The 23486-nt window shown below is 41.2% G+C and overlaps 1 protein-coding gene across 15 annotated transcripts in view; it reads right to left on the minus strand.

Annotated features, from left to right (window-relative positions):
- Positions 1–23486, minus strand: part of LOC111232438 (prominin-1-A-like) — a 77403-nt gene that overhangs the window by 16885 nt on the left and 37032 nt on the right. For 9 of the 15 annotated variants that reach the window (XR_002665551.1, XR_002665548.1, XR_002665549.1 and 6 more), the window contains 12 exons: positions 10790–10910; positions 9977–10040; positions 9425–9514; positions 9162–9185; positions 7175–7404; positions 6662–6736; positions 6448–6511; positions 5946–6105; positions 5277–5429; positions 4436–4559; positions 3624–3727; positions 2796–2880 (listed from right to left, as the gene is read on the minus strand). Coding sequence is in view for 5 of the 15 variants with exons in the window: in XM_022759957.1 (XP_022615678.1) it covers positions 2796–2880; positions 3624–3727; positions 4436–4559; positions 5277–5429; positions 5946–6105; positions 6448–6511; positions 6662–6736; positions 7175–7404; positions 9162–9185; positions 9425–9514; positions 9977–10040; positions 10790–10910 (1294 nt within the window). In the remaining 10 variants the exon portion in view is untranslated. The remainder of the gene's footprint in view (positions 1–2795; positions 2881–3623; positions 3728–4435; positions 4560–5276; positions 5430–5945; positions 6106–6447; positions 6512–6661; positions 6737–7174; positions 7405–9161; positions 9186–9424; positions 9515–9976; positions 10041–10789; positions 10911–23486) is intronic. The other 6 variants (XR_002665556.1, XR_002665553.1, XR_002665555.1 and 3 more) reach the window with 1 other exon arrangement.

Raw genomic sequence — 23486 nt, forward strand, 5'->3', positions numbered from 1 at the left:
CACGGCGCTTCCTGTTTGAAAACTGCTCCGCCCTAATCTATGATTGGATATTAGAGAAGTCATGTGATTTTGATCACATGACATCACAGCTTGTCGGAACCCATAGTTTTATTTATTAATTTTCATTGGTTTTGAGAAAGACCTGCACCAGTGAAGCAAAATATACGTGGCCAGGCAGATTATTATAATACTATGATTTAAAAAAAAAAAAAAAAAAAAAAAAAAAAAAGAATCAGAATCACTTCCTCTTTAGCGATTTTGCCTAGAAAATAAAAGCGCGAGAAAGTTTTTAGTTTGTTTGTTTGTTTGTTTTGCGGCAATGCTTTATCTCAAGCTATTTGAGCTTTTATTCTGAAAACTTCTGAAAGGAAGTTCAAAAGGTTCTATTGGTTACTCGACAAACGTCTGGTCAAGACTTTCAGAATAAAATCAGAGCGGAAACAGAATGTAGATGATGAGCAAGATCTTCACACGTGAACACTAACAAAACAAATTCCAGTTGCATTTTTATCAATATTTTAAATTAGCTTTTGATTATATTTTGGACCGCCATCTAATGGATTAGAAAAATAAACTCACCTTATTTTCAGTAGAAGTAGATACACGAAGTTACTGGATTTTTGGTCAAGAACATTAAAACACACAGAATCACACATCCCGTATAACAAGGCAGTACTGCACCAAAGTGACGGGCATACATTAATTGTATGTTCAGCCGTTGTCCAAAAAAATATTTCGTCTACGCTCAAAATTTATTGTTAATTAGTTCGATACCAAAAACAGGTGTGGTGTATTTAAAATGAACCTGATTGGTCGATAAGGACAGTCCAATGCAATCAAATAGGAAGCGCTGGTTGGTCGTTTAGCGACAGTGACGCACATCTCGTGGAAGTAAAGGTAGGCTACTTCTAAACACCTGGCCGTTATTTGTGTCAAGCAAAAACTCAGTCAAAAATATTCACAGACACGAGAGGCGTATTTGTGCATCCGGCGTGACTTACGCTTTCCGAGGATTATTATTAATTATCCGCTTAGAAATCATAGAAAATAAACGTTCCCCATAACCACAGAACTCGCCTGAGAATAATCCGGTTTTTAAGTTTTCTTCAGTAGCCAGGTAATTTGGACATAGTAGTCAATACATACAACGGCAGATAGCAAACACGAACTCCTAATAGTGAATCCGGCTTAATTACTTTTCCAAAATGTAAACAAACATAGGCGAAAAAACACAACAACATGCTATGTCACAGCTAGCTAACTGCTCCCTAAAAGTGGTATGATGCAGGTAATTGTGTTGTTTTTGTGGGGATAAAACACTGTCAGAGATATTAGTTCAACTATTATTGATATTATAAATGGATTAATATATATTATAAATGGATTGCGTTATATGGAGAGGTTTTTCTAACGTATTTTCAAACCCATTTATAAACACTAGGTTAGAAGAATATTAAAACTGCAGTCCAGTATAATTAATAACTAATAACTATGACCTCAGTGGCACATTTTGGAAAGTTTGAACAAAAACCATTATGAGCTTTGTAAAGGAAGAAAATGTGACGAAAATGATCCAATTAAAATCTTATGATAACATATTGTCAAAAGTGACACTACAGTACCTTCAAGCTGACGGCCAGTGACCAACCTCAGCAAGAGGAATGTGAGAATTAGGTCAGTATCTTTAATTTTCCTGTAGAGACCTGATAGAAAATCATATTTCACTATAGGAATAAAATTCATGTTGTTACTCAGACCATAAAAAGAAGGGGATATTTGGAGATTGAAATATCAAGTATTAACAATTTGAGAAGATTCTGGAAGCAAAGATCCAATGAAACAGTGCTTCTTACATAATGTTTTAAGAGAGCTTTATCGTTTTGTAAGGTTTGTTATTTAAAGCTTATACGGATGATAAAATACCTGACACATTGTTTTGTTTTACTTAACTCCTGTCAGACTTTTGGAAACCTCAAACATTTGCAGGCACTAAATCAGGGCAAATGACCAATGTGCAGAAACAGACGCAGCATGGGGATATTATCAGCTGTCGGCTAAGACGAGCCAAGGCAGTCTTGCCAGTTGGCAGGGAATTACAGAACGTCTTAGGCTGGCTCAGGGTCAGAAAGAAAGAGAAACTTACATCAGGGTACAGTGAAGTCAGGGCTGAGGTATCTTTAAGCTATCGGCTGTCGGCATATGCTTTGGTTTGGCAGTAAAGAGTTCATTAGGTAATGTTAATGCAGTGCTGTAGCCAAGGATGGAGATCTCTGGACACTCCATCACTGTTAGCTCATAGAGCTACATGTCAAAATTGCATATATTTTTTATTCTAACCTGGTGTGAGCATGTAGGACACCGCACTGATTTATTGTATAATAGCTACCCATAATAATAGTTTATGAGGATTACGGCACAGAGTAAAATTAGAATACATTCCTAGAAAATAGAGATAATGCAAAATCATATTACTTTACTAAGAGATCAGAAAATCAGATCAGATAAATCATAGCACCCCGTCCTATCTTAATAATCTGTGTCTTGTGTCTGTTTTAGACTAGGGGCGTTTGAGAGATGTTGTGATATGAGTCATGATTTCAATGGTAAATTTTGCATTTTGTTTTCACTGAAAAAAAAAAATATATAAAATTATAATGATATGATTTTTGTACCAAACAAGCGTCTTCCTTTATATCTGGAGAATATGGTTTATAGGCCAGGGACACCTCTGTAGCGCCACCGTGCTTTATTTATTGTACGCTGTTACACAATATGTGTGTCTTGAGTTCACTAACCACCGTCGTGTTCAGGAAGGAGGAGATGTTGAAGACTTTGTCCAGACGCATGGCCAAGTAGATGCCTTTGTTCTCTTTGCAAGTACTGAGAAAGACAAACACAAGAGAGGAAGGGAAATGTTAACTCATAAGTTTCAGTCATAGTGGAAATATTTGCTGCCACCAAGTGAAATTGACTGGAAGTACAGTGCATGACACACTGACATGTTGACTGATAGAAGACCGGGAATATTTGCTCATATCTCCAAGATAAATGTTTCCATCATAATCCCATATAGACTCACGTACAGTAAAGTACACAGTATTAGCAACTGCTTGCTTTTTAATGTATGCAACACTGCTCTATTTGGAAACATAATGACTGCGGGTCTGCCATCCCAGTTATCGAGGATATGCAGCTTCTCACTGGAGGGAAATGATGAAAGCTGATGTAATCACTGAGAAAGAGGCTGAAGAAAAGGAGCACAGATAGTGTAGAAAAATGATGCTAATTAGCTACTCAGGGTTAATAGCAACTCTCCCTCTCATTTGCATCCCCATCAATGGGAATGAAATATTCAGTCGCATGCTTGATGCCTGCACCAAAACAAAAATGTTAGAAAAATGTGAAAATCTGCATCATCGACTAATTCCACAGACTGTAATTGAATAAATGGCTCGTCCTGCTGCAACATCCATTCAGTTTTTGTGCCAAACGTAAACATGAAATATAGAGAAGACAGATATTAAATAGGTCGTAAAGGGAATAATGATCGCCACAGCATTGCTTCTGAGAGGTGGCAGACATGACACTGACACCTAAACACATAAGGAATGAGTTTGCTTTGCCTGTACAAGCTCTCAGCCGTCAGCTCGAGCTCGGAGTCGTTGTACATGTAGCCAGGGATGAAGTTCTTCCACTCCGGGTTGACCAGATATGGGGTGTCCACGACCTGGAGAGCCAGAAAGGAGGATGTGTGATTGGCTCATTCTCATGGGAAACAAACTGGATCAATCAGTAAATTAAGCGAAGCACAGTTTAATTTAAGACCATTGTTATTCAAGAGCAACTGAGACAAAGCAGCATCAATGCTTCACTCCAGAACCAGCCGTGAAAGAGTGACGGTGGAGCTGGAAGAAGTATGAATGCTCGCTAAATTATTCAATGAATTACAAGAGAAAAAGTCTGCAATTCCTACAAGTTGTGTGATTTATTGTTCGTTAGTAAAATCCTAAAGTTTCTATTCCCTCTTGTTTCAGATTACTCATACCTTGTAAAATGAGTGGCAGGATAAGTGTTGTGTTTGCTTTTTAAACTTGAGGAAATATGATATCACGGATGGTGTAACTGCAGCAGAATCCAAGCTTAATAGGAGCAACGGCGTACCACCCACAAATGGGAGCGACTGCTATTCTCACAAGCCCACCCAAGGGACACAGACATGTATGCTGTAAATAGTATAGAGGAGGAACGGTGTCTTAACTTTAGCTGTCTCACAGAGGAGGTGCTCTTGTGGGGGCTGTAGGTATATGATAACAGGGCCCATGAAGTTATGTTCTTTATGAAATCAAAGTGCTACTTGAGATATACTGTACATATTGTCTCCAGACTTTGTGCATAACCGCTGTAGCGTTTCTATTCAGGCTCCTGACTGACTTGCCTTGAAGAGCTCTTTGGTGTGGAAGGGATCGCAAACGAGTTTCTCGATGTTCCCTCCGGCCAGGAATATGACGGTCACCACTCCCATCAGCACCCAGGAGAAGATGAAGCTAAATCCGACGCCGCTGTGGAGCAGAGCAGACACGACCTCAGGTACAGCAGAGGTACAGAACAATAAGAGATGGCAGGTGTAGCGGTAGCGGGACGGGGGGATTGGGGAGGTGCCCGTACGTTTCTGACACAGGAAGCAGTGTCAGCTTAGTGTAAAATGTAACTTAGACGTTGTATTTTAAAAGGAGCGGGAGTAATTACAGGATCAGTTTACTGCGGTTGACACACACACACACACACACACACACACACACACAGGATAAAAACCCGGACATTAATATACGCTGAGGTTTTTGGCCTTTGTATGAATCTTAAATATGGGAAACCAGTATTATACTGTGTGAATAGACGTATTTATTGTGTTTTACAAACAAGTTACGGTCTTCTTATGGGAACAGGTTCTGTCCCAATGAGAACTGTGTCAATTTGTTCAGGTATTATGTTGCATCTTCTTTGTTTGGATAAGGTTTCTTTAACAGGAGCACCTTTTAGACAAACTTCCCTCTTTAATACTCTGCATTGTTCTTCATGTATTTTATATGATTTCGATCACATGCTGTGGTCTTCTTTACCTCTGTAGAAGCACTGGAGCGTGTAAAGGTCTAGTGTTGTTGTTGTTGTTGTTGTTGTTGTTGTTATAATAGGAGAACAACCTCTTGCTGTGGCGCCACCGTCTTTGTTTTAGATCTTGAAACCCGCTGAGCTTGTCAGGTGCATTTTTTTTGACTTACGCCATGAGCATCGTTCCTCCCGTGTTGGAGATGCAGCCCCGCGTCGTGGGCGAGGCGTGCTTGTCGTATCCCAGGGTGCCACACAGCAGGCCTAGGTAGTTGAAGGCCAGGACCAGGACCACCATGCAGCAAAGAGCGATGCAGCCGATCCACCTGCAAACAGCAAAACAGCGAGAGCTTTCACCGAGCGGCTTAAAATAACACAAGTAGGACGATATGATCCTACACCACAGCCAAAGTGTCCTTGAGCAAGACAGTGAAGGACAAACCTGCTTACTCATTATAAGACAGCACATGAGCTGGATTTAAAAAAAAAAAAAAGCAATACAAAGCTTTTATAACAACTGATATATTATCTCGGGTTTCTCTCCACTGAGCTATTTTAAACTGAATTAATGTAGAAGCGATATGAATATTTCATAAATGGAAAATATTAGTTCAGGATAATATGGTACACATTAATTTTACAGTAGTTTGAAAAAAAGAGTCTGGTCAAGCCGTATATCATGAAGCTAAAAGCCAAGCATCAGACAGTGCATACATTATACCATTTACAAGTTTTACAGCATCTTGTTTCAGTAAGTGTCGTTTCTGGATTTAAAATTTGACTCTTATACGTTTTGCTTCACATAAGGAAACTACAGCTTGGCTGTTAGGAGGTCAGCGTACCTGTAGAAGTCCATTTTGTCAATTTCAGGGTAGTAGTCCTCAATCTTAGCATGGGCGTGGCTGATGAAGATGGTGAAGTTGGACAGGCTGCTCTGCACCGGGAACGCCTTGGAAAAGCTGCTGATGTTGTTGCCGATGCCGTCCACCAAATTCTGTACATCTGAGACACAGATCAATCGTTTAATCCATTTTTTTTTTTTTTCTCAATACTTTCAGTAACTGGTTGGTGTAAAAGATACAGGAAAAATAGATAAAGGCAGCAGCTGCACCAGGTAAAACTTTGAAACTGACACCACAATACATGGAGGAAAGATGGTAAACGTTATGACTCTGAGGTTGGTTGGGATTCAAACTTAAAGTCCACATAATCTTAGTAAAGTGAGTAAAAAAATCCCAGTGATTCATGTGCTCCATTAGTAAAGTAACACAAGCAGCAGGACTTATTCATTATTTGTGCTAAAAAAAAAAAAAGGTTTTAGGAGTGTAAAAAAATGTTGCTTACTCTCCACAACACTCCTGGTCTGTTCTATCACCATGTGTGGCGTGTCGTTCAGAGAGGAATAGCCCTGTGAGAGGAAAAGGAGCCAGTGTTAAAACATGGAGTCTCTTGGTAGATCTTGGTGCAGCAGTTGACTAACAAGCTGTGGCATGTTACATAACTCCTGGCAATGCTTTGACATCACAGGGGTATCTGCAGGCGAATGGTTCAGGCTCACCTTCTGGACGATGGCGCTGAGGTCCGTTCTCAATACATCGTTCATCTTCTCCATCTGAGCGTTCACTCTGGGCAGCTAAGATATATAAACAGGCAATGAGACACTGATAAACATACGCAATGTTGCAAGAGAAGGAAAGTTAGAGGAAAAAGCTGTTTCTTCTTTCAGCCGTCACACTTAATGGTGTGGAAACATTTGACTCTGCAGCGTGTTGTTAGAGAGTTGTTTGTAAAAGACTCTACAAACATTACATGTCAAGAGCATCGCCTCATTTTCAGTCACAGTTTATGACCAGCTGCACTTAAACCCTGATTTTTAACAGTCAAATCTTAACCCAAACATAAACTTTAGTGGTAGTTTCTCACACATATTTACTACCTTCCAAACACCTGCCAAAAAGACTGAAAACTGCCTCTTTCAAAGTGTGTTTTCACAGAACACCAGAGGAATATTTACGTTTGTGTCCACAGCTCGTAATCAGTATATCAGCATGTGTAGTGTTCGGTTTCTTACCCGCGTGAAGTTGGCGCTGATCTGCAGCTGGGACAGTGACTGGCGGATGTTGCGGCACAGCTGGGCAGTGGTGGCGTCCGACTCCTCGTCATGACAGCCGGGGTCGTTGAGGGTGCGGTTGATGCTGGTCCGGACCAGGCTCAGGTTGAAGTTGAGCTTCCCTGTTCCCTCCTGGAGGACCTCCAGAGACACACTGACGTTCTCCAGGGCCTCCTTGGTTTCTCGCATGGCTGTGTGCAAAGGGAAGAAGAAGAATTATGAAAAATGTATTAAGATCCTTTAGTTCTGTCCTGGCACGTTCTGTCTGAACTGTCTGTCGAACAGGAAGTGCATAAATGTTCAGAGCAGTAAAATAAGTTTTTGTCAGCTATGGAGCAAAAGTTTCCGGGGCATTTACATAAACATATTGTACATATTGATCGGTTATCTCTGAAAGTGACCCAGTGATTTAACTTATCAGATTTGCTTACAGTGTTAACATACACAGTAAAAGGACATATCCATTTAATGTCACACAAAAAGATAGACTCATACAGGACACGCTGTACTTATTGTAAGGACTAGGCCTGAGCCGAGTATAAAACACTGAGTTTCAGGTCTGTGTTTCAGGCCCTGGTACTTGGCATTTGAAGTGTGTTCATAAGCTGGTGTAACATCTAAAATGAGACGTTTGGCTGCCACGTCTCTTTGCAGAATAATGTGTATATGTAAGCTTCTTCTATAAAAAAAAATGTTCAGTAACTGACTCTTTGTGGATGCATCACAAGACAACAGCCGGTGTTGGTTAACAATCAGAGAGCAGCCTGCAGCAGACTTTTAAAATTAAACAGGATAAAGAATGCAAAAACACTGGCATCCTTGAATACTGGTATGAAAGATGCAAGAGTGTAGGGGAGGAAACAGTGAATTTACTATTGCATAGCTAAATGCTCAGCAGCACAGCAGGGAGTGAAGTGCTAACTTCATGAATATCATATTTACTTCTCCTCATCCATTAGTGGAAAAACACAGTGTATTTCTGAAACTACAAATCTTCGTCTTTCGCTTTCGTGCAGTTTTTCTACCCAGTGAAACACGTAATATCTGCACCAGAGAGTAAGGTTGTTACTCGGCTCAGACCTTAGTGGTAACACAATAGTACACAGACATTAGGAACACATTAGGAAATGCAGTCGTATCTGTGATCCGGCATTTTGCTGTTACAGTTGTTTTGTTTCTGATGTGCTACAAGCCTGTATATTCCATGTAGGCCCACATTCATATACAGCTGCTTGTTGTTATTCATGAAGTAAGTAAATGAAATAATACTTTGATAGTTAAATGTTCAAATGGTTGATTAATTTGAATGGGACTGCACTGTAAAAAAAAGTTAACCTAAAGTAACAGGACCGGTTACATAAAAGCATCATTTTTTATGTTGATTTCACACTGGGCAACACAACTGGAGTAGAAAGGGGAGATATCCAGGTACAGGATGATGTTGTGTTGCTGGGTTTTCGGTAAGATCTGGTGATGCCATTAACTTAAAACTGCACTAGGCAAGACTTTTTTTTTATTTTATGGAAATGTGAGAAGGGGAAAAAAAAACGAATCTAACTAAGTCTAATCAGAAAATGATCGGGTCTCCGAGTTAAAAATTCAGATTGAAGACACGACACTGATATCGTCTTACATCATGTTCTGGATTTGTCGGAGACATCTTTCTTCCATTCGTGGTCACCACAGAGTGAGAGGTTGCGAAGTGCAGTTTTAATGTATTAATTGGTTGTAACTCGTGGGGTGGGGGTGGGGATCAACGCAGGTGGCGTGTGGCTGTCCTGGCAGTTGGTCCCACTAGCTGCGATCCGGGGGGGTTGCGGGTGGCCTCCAGCGCTCAAGGGAGATCACAAGGGAACAAATCACAGGAAGCAACACCAGTGTCAAAGTTCACAGGGTCAGGGGGGTCAAAGGATTGTGGGTCATTGTTCAGGTACTGAGTTACTGTTACCTTTGATGGCTCTCTCGATTTTCACTTTACAAAAAAAGAAAGCATCGAAAGAAAATGCGAGGGGGAAAAAAAAAAACAAACTGAAAGATTATTACAAATAACATTTAAGCACAATTTACAGCTTATATTGTCTCAGTGAACCCGCAGGAAAAAGCTTGTGATGCATTATACTCTGTAGTGTAGCCTGTGTTCAGTGGCTTCCAGCCTACAGTAACCTGATCGTATCGTAACTGAAAGAGGAAATTAAAAGTGAGCCGATGTACCTCCAGCCATATTGAGCACTCGGTCCAAGGCAGGATGGACCTCCTTATCCAGCTGATCATGTATCCTTCCACCCAGCAGTGGGCCTATATCTGTAGAGAAGACAGCGTCAGATCAACAGGGAAAAGAAGTAAAATAGTGCAAGTCACTCTTTTTATTATGATACTGCTGCCTTTTTGCGCCGCATCCCCCGGTTTTGCTCTTTATCCAGCCGTCTGAACTTGATATCTAATATTTGTCCGTATAGAGAGACACAATATTTGTGTTTCATAGTAGCAGCGCAGCTTTTTATAAGTCTTAACTTCTAGGAAAGAGCTGCCTGCGTTTCTAACACGGGAGGAAAGTAGGATGAGTACTCCAGAGATCCTTAATAACAGTCACTGCTGGAGCTGTGTAGACCTAGTTATGTCACAAATCTGTTGTGAGAACAAGTCATAGAAAGTAGACACAGTAAGTTCAGACAATCAGCATAATATACAGCCAAGAGCAAGAGCCCAGGGAATATTTTCTGTCCACTCAGTTCACTGTCAAGGACAAAGAGACGGTCTACTTACGATTTAGGTCATAGATGACTTTTTTCTTGGCTGTGGCGTATTGGGATATTAGGTAATCAATTTGCTGCAAACAGGAAACACAACAGAGCAGAGCAGTTTTGCAGATGGTAGCACACAGAAAATGAGTTTATTAGTCTAGTCATAGACACTAACAGCAGTGCGGAGTAACACATTTTCAGTGTTTATATTGTTTGCCATAAGGCAGGGCTTCATTTACATTTAATGTTTAATAAACTGAGAATGCGGTGGGAGGATTTTTTTTATTCTCGAATCGTCACCAAATAACAACCTGAAGAGTGAAGGTCTGGGCCTCGGAAATTTCATGGTTGGAGAATGATGTTTTAGAAAAGCAAATTTGTAGCTGTCGCACGCACAAAAGGTGAGAAAATTGTCTTTTCTCAGCTTGAAAGGATTACGTGAAGGAGGCATGACTAGAAACAAGAAGCAGTCTTGACACAGAGAGCCACACACACACTGCCTTATACATTGGCCTTCAGATCTAACACCCTCAGATATAAAGAATATTTGTCATTTGAATTAATTTTAAATTTCAACCATGACTGAACCTTCGTGCCGTCACGCTCTGTCCAGATTATTTCATTGTCTTAAATTTAGCTGGTAGCTGCCCTTTTCATATAGTTTGAAATCAGGTGCCCGTATTGTTACATAATTTAATCCCTAGGACTGTTACACAATATGTTTTGATCACATTTGTTTTGACAACACACACAGTCATATTGTGTTCAAACGAAGACAACACAGAGCGGAGCGGTTGTGCTCGAACTCATACGTGCTGCAACTCTCCCGTCTCACCATCGGTGTGTCGTTAGCAAAGGTGTGCAAGTCCCTCATGTTGCTGTTGACCAGTCTGCGTATGTTCTTCACCTGAGAGCTCAGGTTCTGGTTGGCAGCGTACGCGCACAGCACCCCGATCCTACAGACACACGAGAAACACAAACACCGTGACCTTTCTGTTAACCGAGTGAGCTTTTCTGCTCCTGCATCAGTCAGAGCAGTGGCCCCGGGCTGTGTTTTACAGAGCCAGGTGATAGCATGTCATTAACAGTAGGGGTCAGTATGCACCACCACATTCACTTTGACAGTTCCCATGTTGAATGAGCAGTGGTACTCAAATCTCTCATTTAAGTACAAGTACCACTACAACAGTGTATAAATACGCTGATACAAGTTAAAGTCCTGCATTCAAAATTGCAAAAGTATTACCATCAAAAAATACTTAAAGTACCGAAGGTGAACGCACTTACTATGCAGAATGGTCTATTTCAGAATAATGTGTTATGTTACTGGATTATAAGCACTCAAGCATAAATCATGCATCTGTAATCATACATCATAATGTATTTGTTGATTATATTTTGAAATATTAATAACAATTACTACAACTGTCAGAGCAAAAAGGACAATATTTGCCTCAAAATTACACTTAAGTAAATTAACTTAGTAACTTTCCAACTCTGAGAATGAGCTTAATTTTCTTGACAACCTGCACTACACAGAACTATTCTTGTAATGTGTATAATATAGGCTATAGTGTATTTTATGGTGTTTTTTGAGATAATAAGAGATTTAAAAAAAAAAAAAGTAATTTCCCAAGCAATTTGGAAACTGAGCTCATAGCAGGAAATGCAGGTGTATCTAGATTAAGCTCTGAGGCCCTATCTGTATAATCTAAGGTCCCTGGGTTGTAAACATATTCAAATTAAATGCGAAAACACCAAACTGCATAAAGCAGACCATTAAAGTGAGTCTCTTGCATACTTCAAACAGACCTGAGTAGCTCGGTACGAGGCTTAATTAGCTTCAGCAACATCAAGGGAAAGACAGCCCATAATATTAAGCCGTTTCCATGACTCACTCTCATCCCAGCTGAATTTTCTGCTCAGCACCTCACAGCCGGCACCACACGTATTAAGCGTGTGCATGTATGTTTTTACTGCTGCACGGATCTGAGCATGGTTAAGGATTCGTTTTGGTGATCAACTTAAGAACACATGGTCAAAGTGAAGGATCAAAAAGAAAACTCCTGACAGCACAGTTGTGTAACACACGGACTCTCATCTGTGGCAATGCTTCAGTAGAATAAGCAGCTTTATGAATGATGTAATATGACTCGCAGAAAGGAATAACAAAAGGACTGACTCAGAAGCCACTGGGAAGGTTTAGATCAATGGAGATGAATCAGGCCGTTGTGAGTCACTGCATAATAAGGCAGGGAGTCTCTGTGTATCTGCGGAGGTACGCACAGCAGATTGTGTGTATGTATGTGACTGCAGTGCGTGCAAAGTGAGGTTATGCTCCATTCATCATCTTATTGTTAATGCATGAGGAAGGTGTGTGTGTGTGTGTGTATGTGTGTGTGTAGTTCATCTTTACAGTCCTGTGATCTGCAGTCGCTGCTGTAGTCACAGTCTCGCTTTGTGGTTATAATCCTGTTAATCTAGTCTAATCTAACCTGCATTATGCAGCAGACATTTTGTCACATTAGGAATTTCACAGTGTGTTTATGCCCTAAGAATCCAATATGTCAGACACTTTCTCTTTTCAAGAATCACAGTGCACGTATTATAAACCGTCAACTTAGTGAGTCTCTTCTTACTTTGTTGAATGTTTACAACATAGTTTGCCAGTTTGGAGTAGAACCGAGTGGGGTTTATTTTTATCTATTAATCGATGAAATAATCTGTAAAGAAAAGTGCCTTTAGGTCATTTCTGTTATGATTCAGCACCATATAAATACGACTGAATTGAAAATTTACTTTAAAGTTAAACTGCACAGGCAGGACATTCACATTATTACATGAAATAACATAAAACTGAGGAAAACAGCAAATTGTTAAACTGTAGTTTGAGTCTGTAAACTCTGACTGTTTTGGACTTTAACAATCATCATCATTTCTGTTCATTAATTTTCTTTAAACTTTGAAATTGAAATGCTGCATCTGCCAACGTGTTTTAATTCATGCCAGTGTAGCACGAAAAATCAGTGAGTAGAAAGTTGCTTTTAAAAACACAATCACAATCGGCCTCGGAGGAAACGAGAAGCCGCTGTGTCAGTGCTGCTGCTCCTTTGCTTGGAAAATTCATTTGTGAGTTGAGTGAGTGAGTTTTTGGAACAATGCTCCAGTGTCCAGGTTTTGAGAGGAAGCTGCGTTGACAAGTCAAGTCAAGCTGTCAGAAAATTAAACCCAGAAAACAAAAAAAAGTTAGGAGTTAGAAAACGGTTGTCTCACATGTAAAGTGTTTAATAACCTGAAACATAATCACTGGCACGATCCTCGCAGAACAAATATGTTACGGGCTCCTGCGCTGCCCCGTCGCACCGTGTCTGCTGGAGGAATTGCCACGATGTTTTGCCATAAATAGAGAGTGGGCTGACAGAGTAAACACTGTCGTCACATAAGTGGAGACTTAATGAGAAACTAGGCCAAACAACTAGGCGGGGACACAGTGAAGTGGAGCCATCCAGAACCGGGGGAAGATTCAAAATGGCCACTTTCACAACAAAAGCCTTTTGTCCGACACTTTCTCTGCCCTCTCGCTGTCTCTCCTCTCTCTCTCTCCCTCTCTCTCTCACTCTCACTCTCTTACACAAGTACACAACTCCACACATTACGCTGTATTTAACTCTTTTACATGCAGAAAGACTCACACCTTCCCCGTCTCTAGTTGTGTGTCTTAATCACCAGAGCCCATATTGTCCTCTGTCTCTCTCGCCCTCTCTCATTTGTCTTTCTGCTCCGACTCGTCTGTTTTGATCTACGTCTCTTCCACTACACTTCTATTTCTCAGTCTGCCTTGCTCAGACTTTTTCATTGTTTCCCTCTCTCACTACAACACTCTCATTTTCCTACAGCACTTTCTCTATCCTTCTTTTCTCTTCTTCTGTCTCATCCTTTGCCCTCAGTTCCCTCTCTCCTCTCCGCCTCCCTCTCTTTTTCTTTGTCTCTCGCTCACTCCCTCTCCCCGCTGGTGTCCGGCAAGGTCGCTGGAATCTGCAGCCAAACAAAGACTCTTTGAGGAGAAACGGTCGAAGCGCTCTTCCCAACGAGCCGTGGAGTACATAACCCGACCGCCTCTTACTTCAGCAAAATCAAGTCTGGCTTAGTTCGAGCTCGGCCGTCTGGTTCAGTTCTAGATTAGATTTGTTATCTGAGAAATGATGAAACGAAATCAGGATATAAAACAAGAAGAAGAAGAAAGAAGAGAAGAAAATACATGTTTGTCTTGGAAAGCAAAATGATCAAACAAACAACAAACTCACGGTGACAAGCGAGGCATGCCAGAGCTGGATAACAGAAAATAGATGAGCGCCGCTGAAGAGTGAATTTATGACAAAACGTTTTTATTTCTCTCTCTCTCTCTCTCTCTCTCTGATGAACGGCAGAGTTTGAATCCAGGCAACAGGAGGTGCAGGTCCCCCAGTGGGCCGATGACTACCAGGACGTCACCTCCATTCTACCTTAAATTTAACAGTGTCTGAAATGTCACATGCGATAGAGAAATATTCCAGTCTGTTCCGCTGAATAGTTCTTTTTAATGAGCATCGTCGTGAAAACTCACTTGAGTGTAGTATGTAAAAAAAAAAAAAAGACTCATAAATTTTGCATGACAGCAGCAAAGATTTAAATTAAGGGAAAAAGTGAAGTTCAGGCATTAAATACATAAAATATAACTTTTCACCGGCGAACACGTACTGACAAATCGAAGGGGTTTCCTCCTCAAATGTCAATGTTTTCTTTAAAAACTTTACTCCAAAGTAAAGCTATGACGCCTCGCTTCGTTACTGATTAATCTGCTGTTAATTCTAATTGATTATTCATTCAGTATTAAATGTCAAAAAGCGGTGAAAAAAAAAAACAACCATCACAACTGCGCAGAGCCCAAAGTTACATCCTTAAATTGCTTAATTTTTCTGACCAATGGTCCGAAGCCCAAAGATATTTCACTTACTATCAAGATAAAACAAAGACGAGCCGTAAATCTTCACATTTGAGAAGCTTAAACCAGCAATTTTTTGGCTTTTTTTCCCCTTCAAATACTTTTTGATTTACTGAACCGTCCTTGTTCCCGACATATTGAATAGTAATTTTCAGGTTGCAGCTGCTTTTTAAAATCCCCACTGGCCTTTTTAAAAAATGTCATTCATCAATTCACCTGCACAGTTTGAGCGAACGGGCCACTGTAGTCTGTCCCGCTGTTTCATCATGTTTCTCTGTTATCAGCAACACCGAAACCGACCCGCCAGCTCAGACTGTGGCTAATGACTGGATGGGCCGTATTGGCTGCTTGTTGATAGTGCGGCTCTTATTGACCACGGGGGACAATTCACAAACACAGCGGGAGGAAGATTTACCTCTAGCAACTTTGAGGGGGTGGGGGGGGGAGAAAAGGGCTGTAATTCCTGTTTGAGCGAAAGCCAAATGACACATGAAACTCTCCCTCAGGGTGGAAACCCCACAACAGCAGCTGAAGAAGAGCATCGAACTAGTGCAGCGCCCCAGAATCTAGGCCACTACTGGGGGCTGGGTAGTGAGTGTTACATGGTCTGGTGGCTCCATAGCTTTTACAAACTCCCAACAATGGCCTGCATTCAGTGTGATTGTAGTTGCGAGGCTGGGACAGTCGCCCCCCCCCCCAACCCCCTCCCTGCTTTCACACTGCTGGAACTGGACCTCTATTATCCCGTCTCTCAATAACAAAATCACAACTGTAGTCACTGTCCTGACCTCAAACAAATAATATTACTAATTATTTAAAAACCTGTTGATTACATATTATTAGCAACATTGCAAAGTCTGCAAAATTAGACCTTTTAGTGTAAACGACGGAGTCAAACAAGGCATGTTAAATGTATAAGGGAATATTCTATATGGAATATTAAATAATAATAATGATAATAATGAGCTCTGACCGAGGTCTCAGTCGAAACATTAGCTTCACATATTTGAACATGGAAGTTGTGACCTGTGTGACCTGTTTTCAAACGCTGAGGAGAAGAGATAGATTACAACAGAGCGGCTTGTTTTGTATGTATGTAGGACAACACTTCAGCTGACTGCAGGACCTACGCGCATGAAACGTGTAACACCCAAAAAAACCATTGTTTCCTGACACGTATTGTACTTTGGCAGCTTGTGACATTGCCACTTAAATTAAATTTAGCCACCGTTTTATTCAGTCAACCCTCCGGTTAGCATGCTTTCATTTCATTAAACAGCTTTTCCCCTCAAGTAGCCATTGTTATATTCCCTTTTATCCACTGTTTTATTTTTTCCTTCTTGAAGCCTGCCAGGTCAGAGTCTGAACCCGGCTTCCCAGCGAAGCATCGTCTCCTATAAAGAATTTAACCAGACAATGAATACTTAAGCTTTCTGACTCCAGGGCCTTCGCTCCAGGCGTGACAACCCGGTGAAGATGGTGCTGTTTTACTCTGTTTTCTTCCCCCTCCTCCTCCTCCTCCTCCTCCTCCTCCTCATAAGGATGATGTGTACGTTTCTCTCTCGTTCCATCTAAGGACTGGCTGCGGTAGTTCGGTGGGAGACAACAGACCATTATATCCACGGTAAACAGTCCAGAAATGATATGAATACTAAACTCGGAGCCTGCAGGGTTCAGCGTTGTGCAAACAGCCACAGAAGGTCAATGAAATTCAGTATTTTAAAAACTCTAGAAGGGGCCAAAAGATAAAAGAAAAAACATCCTCTGTACATGTGATTTAGCAGTGTTTTTTTAGCCGTCATCAATAGATTATAGACAGCTAGATTTATCGTTGAACATAACATCAGCTGCACTGATTTTGCTCAGATACGATCCTTTTGAAAAAAGCAGATTTTGGAAGATCACTGTTTTCAATCCATGAAATGTGCGTTGGTTAAAGCGCCCGCCCTGAGCACCTGAGCAAGGAGCTATAAATAAACTATCAATCCGTGCACCTCGGTTTATAAAAGTAGAATAAAGTGTAAATTACAGCAGAGAACATGTTTGGGATTTCAGGAACAGCGAGCATCTGCCCGGCTGATGTGTTTACAAATCACTGAATCCTAAATCAACAGCCTCTCTGTAATTTATGAGGGAGAGAGAGGTAGACCCAACTTTTAACTTAAGGACATTTAAAGAAAAAAAAAAAGTTGATGCCGTGACACATTTTGTTCTGCTCAGTAAACCATCCCTCGACAGATAAAGGTTATGAGAATAATTAACCTTTCAAGCAAACATTAACAGCGTAATATGAGAATAAATGTCAGCTGTCCCGAAAGAAAACAACCCGTGCCAGGGAATGAATGATGAAGAATATCAAAGTGCAGGTAATTTAGTCTGTAAACAGTAACTTCATAACAGCTTCTTCTAATCTATTAAGCCTTGACCAATGAAACGCATGCTTTGAATCGAATCAGCTATGATTTGCATTTAATTATTCAGCACTCAACCACAAGGACTCTGGAGAAGGACTCTCGGCTTAAAACTTTCTTTGGTGTGAGTTTTCCAGTGACCCTGGAGTTCTGCAAAAATAAAAAAGTTAGAGACCAGCTGCATCACAGTGATTGGTTTTAATAGCGTGGTCCTTTGCTGTTAAGTGAGATCAGCTTGGAGCAAACACTGCCAGATTCTGGGGTTTTAATAATGTACACTCAGTCTACAGCACCTGGGCTCAGAGTGACTGCACTCAATGTGATCCAAGGAGCTTTGGGGAAAAGTAATTCCACAGTGTAAGATATGCATATCACATGGTCAGTGTGGAGTTTGCACGGTCCCCTTTAGGGTAATCTGCTCAGACATGTAAATGAATAAGCAAACACACACACACACACACGTACTGTATACATGTGATACTGATCTGTTCATTTGGGCAGATGAGAGCAATGTCATTCAAAGGCTTGTCACTGTGTCTTTGTCCTCTTCCGTGTGAACTGTACTGTGTTTGTTTTGTAGGAAGTAACAATGTAATCTGGACCTCATTACATGCAGCTTTACGGGGACAATGAGGTTTAACATCTGACATCTGACATGCAATGTAACTGACAGAGTTAGAGCAGAAAAGTCCATCGTGCATCGTCCTCGACAGACGAGCTTCGCGATCGTGTGACTTTCATTCATCGCTGGTTGTAGCAAACACATACAAATTAAAAGTGCAGCCTGCTGTACATTTCTTACCTGCCACATACGCTGCAGAGTTCAGATTAAAAAGACAATCTTTGGTGAACGTCATGTGACTTTACCTTCACATGAAAAATGACAAGAGCACCAGCGCTGAACTCACTCAGTGTGGTGATTCATATTCTTTAGTTTCACTCTTCACAGGAGATCAATAAACCAGCAGAACTTTACTTTTGGAATATACATCACCTTAATAAATGAGCGTGTCCTACTGCGTAGTGCTGCTACATTAAAAACCAGGTTTGCATGATGAAACTTTGCTGTACATGACAATATAAATATATTGTGACGTGTCACCATGTCTGTTAATGTTAAAAACGAGATGATGTGGGATCTGATATGATACTGATACTGGTTCAGGTTTGTAACACTGCCGATATAGAAACAGTGCACTTCCTCGTTGCTGACGAATAGAGAAGTAGATCCACAATTTTGGACCCAATCCAAAACAGTTCCTTTGAAAACCCACCTGAACCTGAAATGCATAAATATATTTTTTTTTTTTAAAAAAGAAAAAAGTGAGACCGGAGATCTGACGGGGGAATCGAGAGCACAGCCGGAACCGAGTGGAGTGAAAATTCTCCTTCTCCCTTCTCGGCTCAAACACAGTTTTCTCCGCAGTGACTGGCGATGCACCACGTGATCAGAGCTGATGCTGCGTGCGCTCGGGTGCAGTTGGGTCATGTTGGGTATTGGACATATTGACACACAGAACACGAGCGCCGCAGCGGTAAAACAAGACTTTTACCTCGGCTGAGTCAACCCGTGGAGACCTCTGCCGAGAAGCGTGAGGTTGATTGTGTCCGTGTGTGGGCATGTGCAAGAACCTTCCCAGAATAGGGAGATAATCCCCAGAGGTTCTACCGAGGAGTGAACCAGTAGAGAAATCGAAGTAGCTGTGAAAGACTGTCTGACCACCGGGCCAGAAAAGTGAAGTCTCATTTTAAATCCTGTGCTGTTATACGACGGCTGATTACTGCTCATGGAGTAGAAAAACCTCACTAGTCAGAGCCCACATTTCCAATCATTTCACCAGTGGTTTTATATTCATTCCTTACCCCGCTGACCATAAAGTTAAAACACAGTGACAGAAGGGAATGAAAGACAGCTCTATCTGCATTAGAAATGCTGCTATTTTTGGGTTATAAATCCTCCCAGCCAACCGTCCCTGAGATAGAGAGCACCTCTCAGCTGTGAACCACATCACGGAGCCCTGCGGCTCTGCCTTCTCATATCTCTTCCTCCTCTCCTGTGCAACAGTGTGCCATATCATCGCTTTTCTAACACAATTGTGACCAATAAATTCGAAAAAAGAAAGCCCGCCCAAGCTGTGAACATCAATTAGTTTCACAATGTGAAATTCCTGTTCGAGTATTTTGTGTGTTGATTTATATTTCGCTCGCTTACAAGAAGCCGCAGACCGTAAAAGACCCCAGGATGAGGGGAGGAAAAAAAATGTAATTAGTGAAAAATAAAGTGGATTTCGGCTGTAAAGCAGAAATGAGGGAGAATTAGAATGATTAGTAAAAGTGAGGTCTCTCTCCAGGAGATGCGATACAGCACATCCTGACTACAACCTCTCCAGTTAATTAGCTTGGCAGTGGTTTGTGTAAAGCTGCCATTGTGTGGCGTCTACGTGCCGGGCAGCGACCGTGCATCTACTTTGGCATTGTGTTTTGTGGACAGGGACAGACAGCGAGTGGAGACCAGCTCAGTTCAGTTCATTAATGGAAACCTGCATATAAACACAGTTACAAGATAAAAGTTTTTGCAGGACTGTATTAAGCTCATGCAGAGACATGTCTTCCACAATGACAGCACGGTATAGTTTACTGCGACTGCTTCTGTATCTCATGCACTTGCCTCGCCTGCGCCTGGTGCTCGTACTCCGCGAGGCCTTGCTCCGTCTGCGCTTGCTGCGTCAGCCATTCCCCTCGTGTTACACCGGCTGCGTCGTAGTCTCTGCGCCAGTGTCACCGGTAACCGATGGGAGACATTTATGGCCATTAAAATATATTGGCCATGCCAAGTATTAAAAGACATCTTGTTCTGTTGTGCTATCCACTTTAAACGGAATATGGAGCCGGTAAATCTTGTTATCAGGTGAAAACCCTGGACTGGTTCCAGACACCTGAATCACAGCCCCTCATCTTTTGTTCCCACACTGATTCCAATACGTCTGGTGCTGTGCTGATTGATGGCTGCTTTCCAGGTTGGAAAAATAATCAACCAGAGCTTTGTAGGTAGGATAGAGAATAGGGATGTCATCCCCCTGTGCCAGAGTCAGTGACAGAAAAAAATTGCCTGTGAAATGTAAGCTGACGTATAGAAATAACAGCTCCTCAGTCTAGATATGTCTTTGATCTACGTGACGAATGTCAGGTTAACTGCTTCTTGCAACCGCCACCATGCTATTGCTATTCAGAGTTTTCTTTTTTTATTCTTATTTTCCTCAATTAAACACAAAACAGACTTTACAGAACAAAGGAAACCATCGAGCTCGAAAAGGGAAGAGAAGAAGGAACAAAACAAAAGGGGAAAAAAATAGAATAATGAAGAAAAAAATGTGCAGGAGTTATAGATGGTTTTAAATATTAGTTAATAACTTTAAGTTACGAAGGATTTTACAGTCAGTTCATGGTTCAGTTCATTGGGCTGATTGAAAACAGTGTGAATGGGATGTTTATGTTCGTCACTACAGATTGAATATCGCAGAATAATCTTCTCCAAGGAAATACATTAAAAAAAAAAACTCTTGTCAAAAAAATGTTTCGAAAACAAATTGAAATTACAGCAACAACAACAACAACAACAACAACAACAAACAGCAACTTCAAAAAGAGGACTGAAACCAAAATGAGACTCGACAGAGCTAAACAGCAACAGAAGAGCGGCCACAAGTCGATCTGTTGAATAGGTTCTGAAAAAACCTTGTATCTCCACAATATTAATTCAGGAACTGAGAGAAACGTTGTTTTTGGTTTTGATTTTCAGAATCGAGATCTATCTTCTGCAGAAATACATCAAACATTTCAAATTTATGTCACTGGAGAAATTCTCTTCCTGTTCCAAAATTGTCCACAACACATGTTAATATAATTGGTCCCTTAATGTTTTTGTGTTTTTATATTTTATTATTATAATCAGGTTGTATTTTTCTAAAGTGGTTTTCTTTTACGTCTGCAGTTGCTGCTGCTGCTGCTGCTGCTGCTTTTCCCCGCAGGCGCTGGAGTAAAGTCTCATTGTACATTTCGCTGATTGTTAACGCTGCAGGTCTTGGCTCTGGCGCTGGAAATGAATTCCCTGTGGGGACCTCCCTGTAACCTGACATTTAGTCAGAGAGTGACATCTTCAGAGTCATTGTGGCTTCCTTTTCTTGCTCCTCACACTATTAATGAATCCCCTAAAAATATCCCTGCATGTGAGGCGGGAGGCAGAGGATTGTTGTGTGTGTCTCTAAGTGACTGATTGTGGAGGGTTAGGGTCGTGTCATTGTGCGAGCAGTTAGGTAGAAGGCGGTTTATGTATCTCTCGAAGTATATTGTGTCTCATATATATATATATATATATATATGTGCATGTGAAGGAGTGCACGCACAGACAGATGACATGCGTGCAGTATCGTATACAAGCGCCTGTCTGTCTGTGGGCGGGGCCTGCTGAGCTCCCGGGGGTTTCCCCTCAGTGCTCCGTGCTCCAAAAAAAAAAGAAGTGGACCAGTGATGAAAATGTGTGTCTACACATTATTTGGGTCACTTTATTAATAATTCAGCAGAAATCAGAGCTAATATCTCTTGTCACATAAATAAGAGCGAGAGTACTGCACGCCTTCCGTAACACTGTATATGAACTGAGCTATAAATACTTTTTGTGCCCTGGGTTGAAAATCGTAGTTGTCAAAAAGGTTATTTTCTTTGGCTCCTTCTCTTGTTATTATTCTTTATTATAATATATTTACAGGGGGTGTAATGATTCTCCAAATCCACAGTTTGGCAGCCAAAATGTTCCCACACGACTGACTTCAATGTCAGCGTACATCAGCGTTATCCATCATGAGCTAATGAAAGTAGCCTCACTTTTACCACAGGTGCGATTACTCCATCATGATTGGACCAACGTAGCCACGTGACACACAGTTGTAGGATAATAAAATAGGTGTAATGTGTAATATTTACGCGTTACAAAATACACGGCTTGCTCTAATGTCACATGATGCCACGTCTCAATACGTAGAGCTGCAGCACTGGGGAAGATCTCTGAGGGGAAAAGTACGGGCCAATCAAAAACAGTATTTCTAACATGCGCTGTATATTTGTTTATATGTAGTTTTAATGAGGTGTAAATAGCATTACACCTGAGTCAGCCTGAAGGCGTATCGATGCCTGGTCCTGTACCCGAAGGCGGAATTTGTTAGTCCGGTCAAAATCACTAGGACCTCAGAGGACATGGTGGTTGTCTGTGGACAGTTGTGTAAGAATATTTAGATTTTCTAACATGTTTAATTCAGGAAATCTTTCACGGAGCCTTAGGCGGTTTGACTTCACGTTAACTTCTCTTCTGCTCTCCGTAAAACTGATGTGTGAAATCTCAAAACTCTGAATTTATTAACAGCTCTTCACCGTTGCAGCAGTGCGGGACAGTGGCAGTGGGATGTACCATATTTGTTTAACAACTCCCACATTTAAGTGTTTTTAATACACAAGAGTTTGTTTTTTTTTGCCTTTTATATTTGATAATTAAAAGAAAAACAAGAAGCGTTAGTGAGATCACCACCCGCAGTTGAGTCGGGGGCCTTGTGGTCATCTTCTACATCAACTTAGTTGCAGATATCCCAGATAGCAGATCTCTAAAGTGACTGAGCGAGACTCACTTCACTGTCGCCTGCATTATCATTAATTAACCCCCATATGATTAGCATGAATTACTGAACCCTGCAAAGTTTGGACCTTTTGCGTTAATAGTGTTGGACACACAGCGACTGAAATAGACCGCTGAAGTGCATGCTGGGTAACAGCATGAGGCAGGGGTCTTCAGTTGGCCCGAACAGAGGGGAAGGATCCTCTGTCTGTCATTTTATCATTATAAATCCACGCAGGGGTTACGTGGAATCAGAGCTGATTAGTGGAGACTGAAATTGCTTCTGCTGTTCTTTTAATAATGTTCGCTGTGGCTTTTACAACAACTGTCAGGCTCCGTGCGACACGCTGTTTTTATGAACCGCGGCGCAGCGTTGAGACCCTGTGTGCTGCACCACAGCACTGCTGATCACGTAGCTGATCTCCAATCATTAAGCTAAGGCTGGCTGATTAAACCATATTGATGATTAATACAAAGA

The sequence above is a fragment of the Seriola dumerili genome, unplaced genomic scaffold, assembly GCF_002260705.1.
Source record: "Seriola dumerili isolate Sdu_G_001 unplaced genomic scaffold, Sdu_1.0 BDQW01000331.1, whole genome shotgun sequence".
NCBI classification, from domain to species: Eukaryota; Metazoa; Chordata; class Actinopteri; order Carangiformes; family Carangidae; genus Seriola; species Seriola dumerili.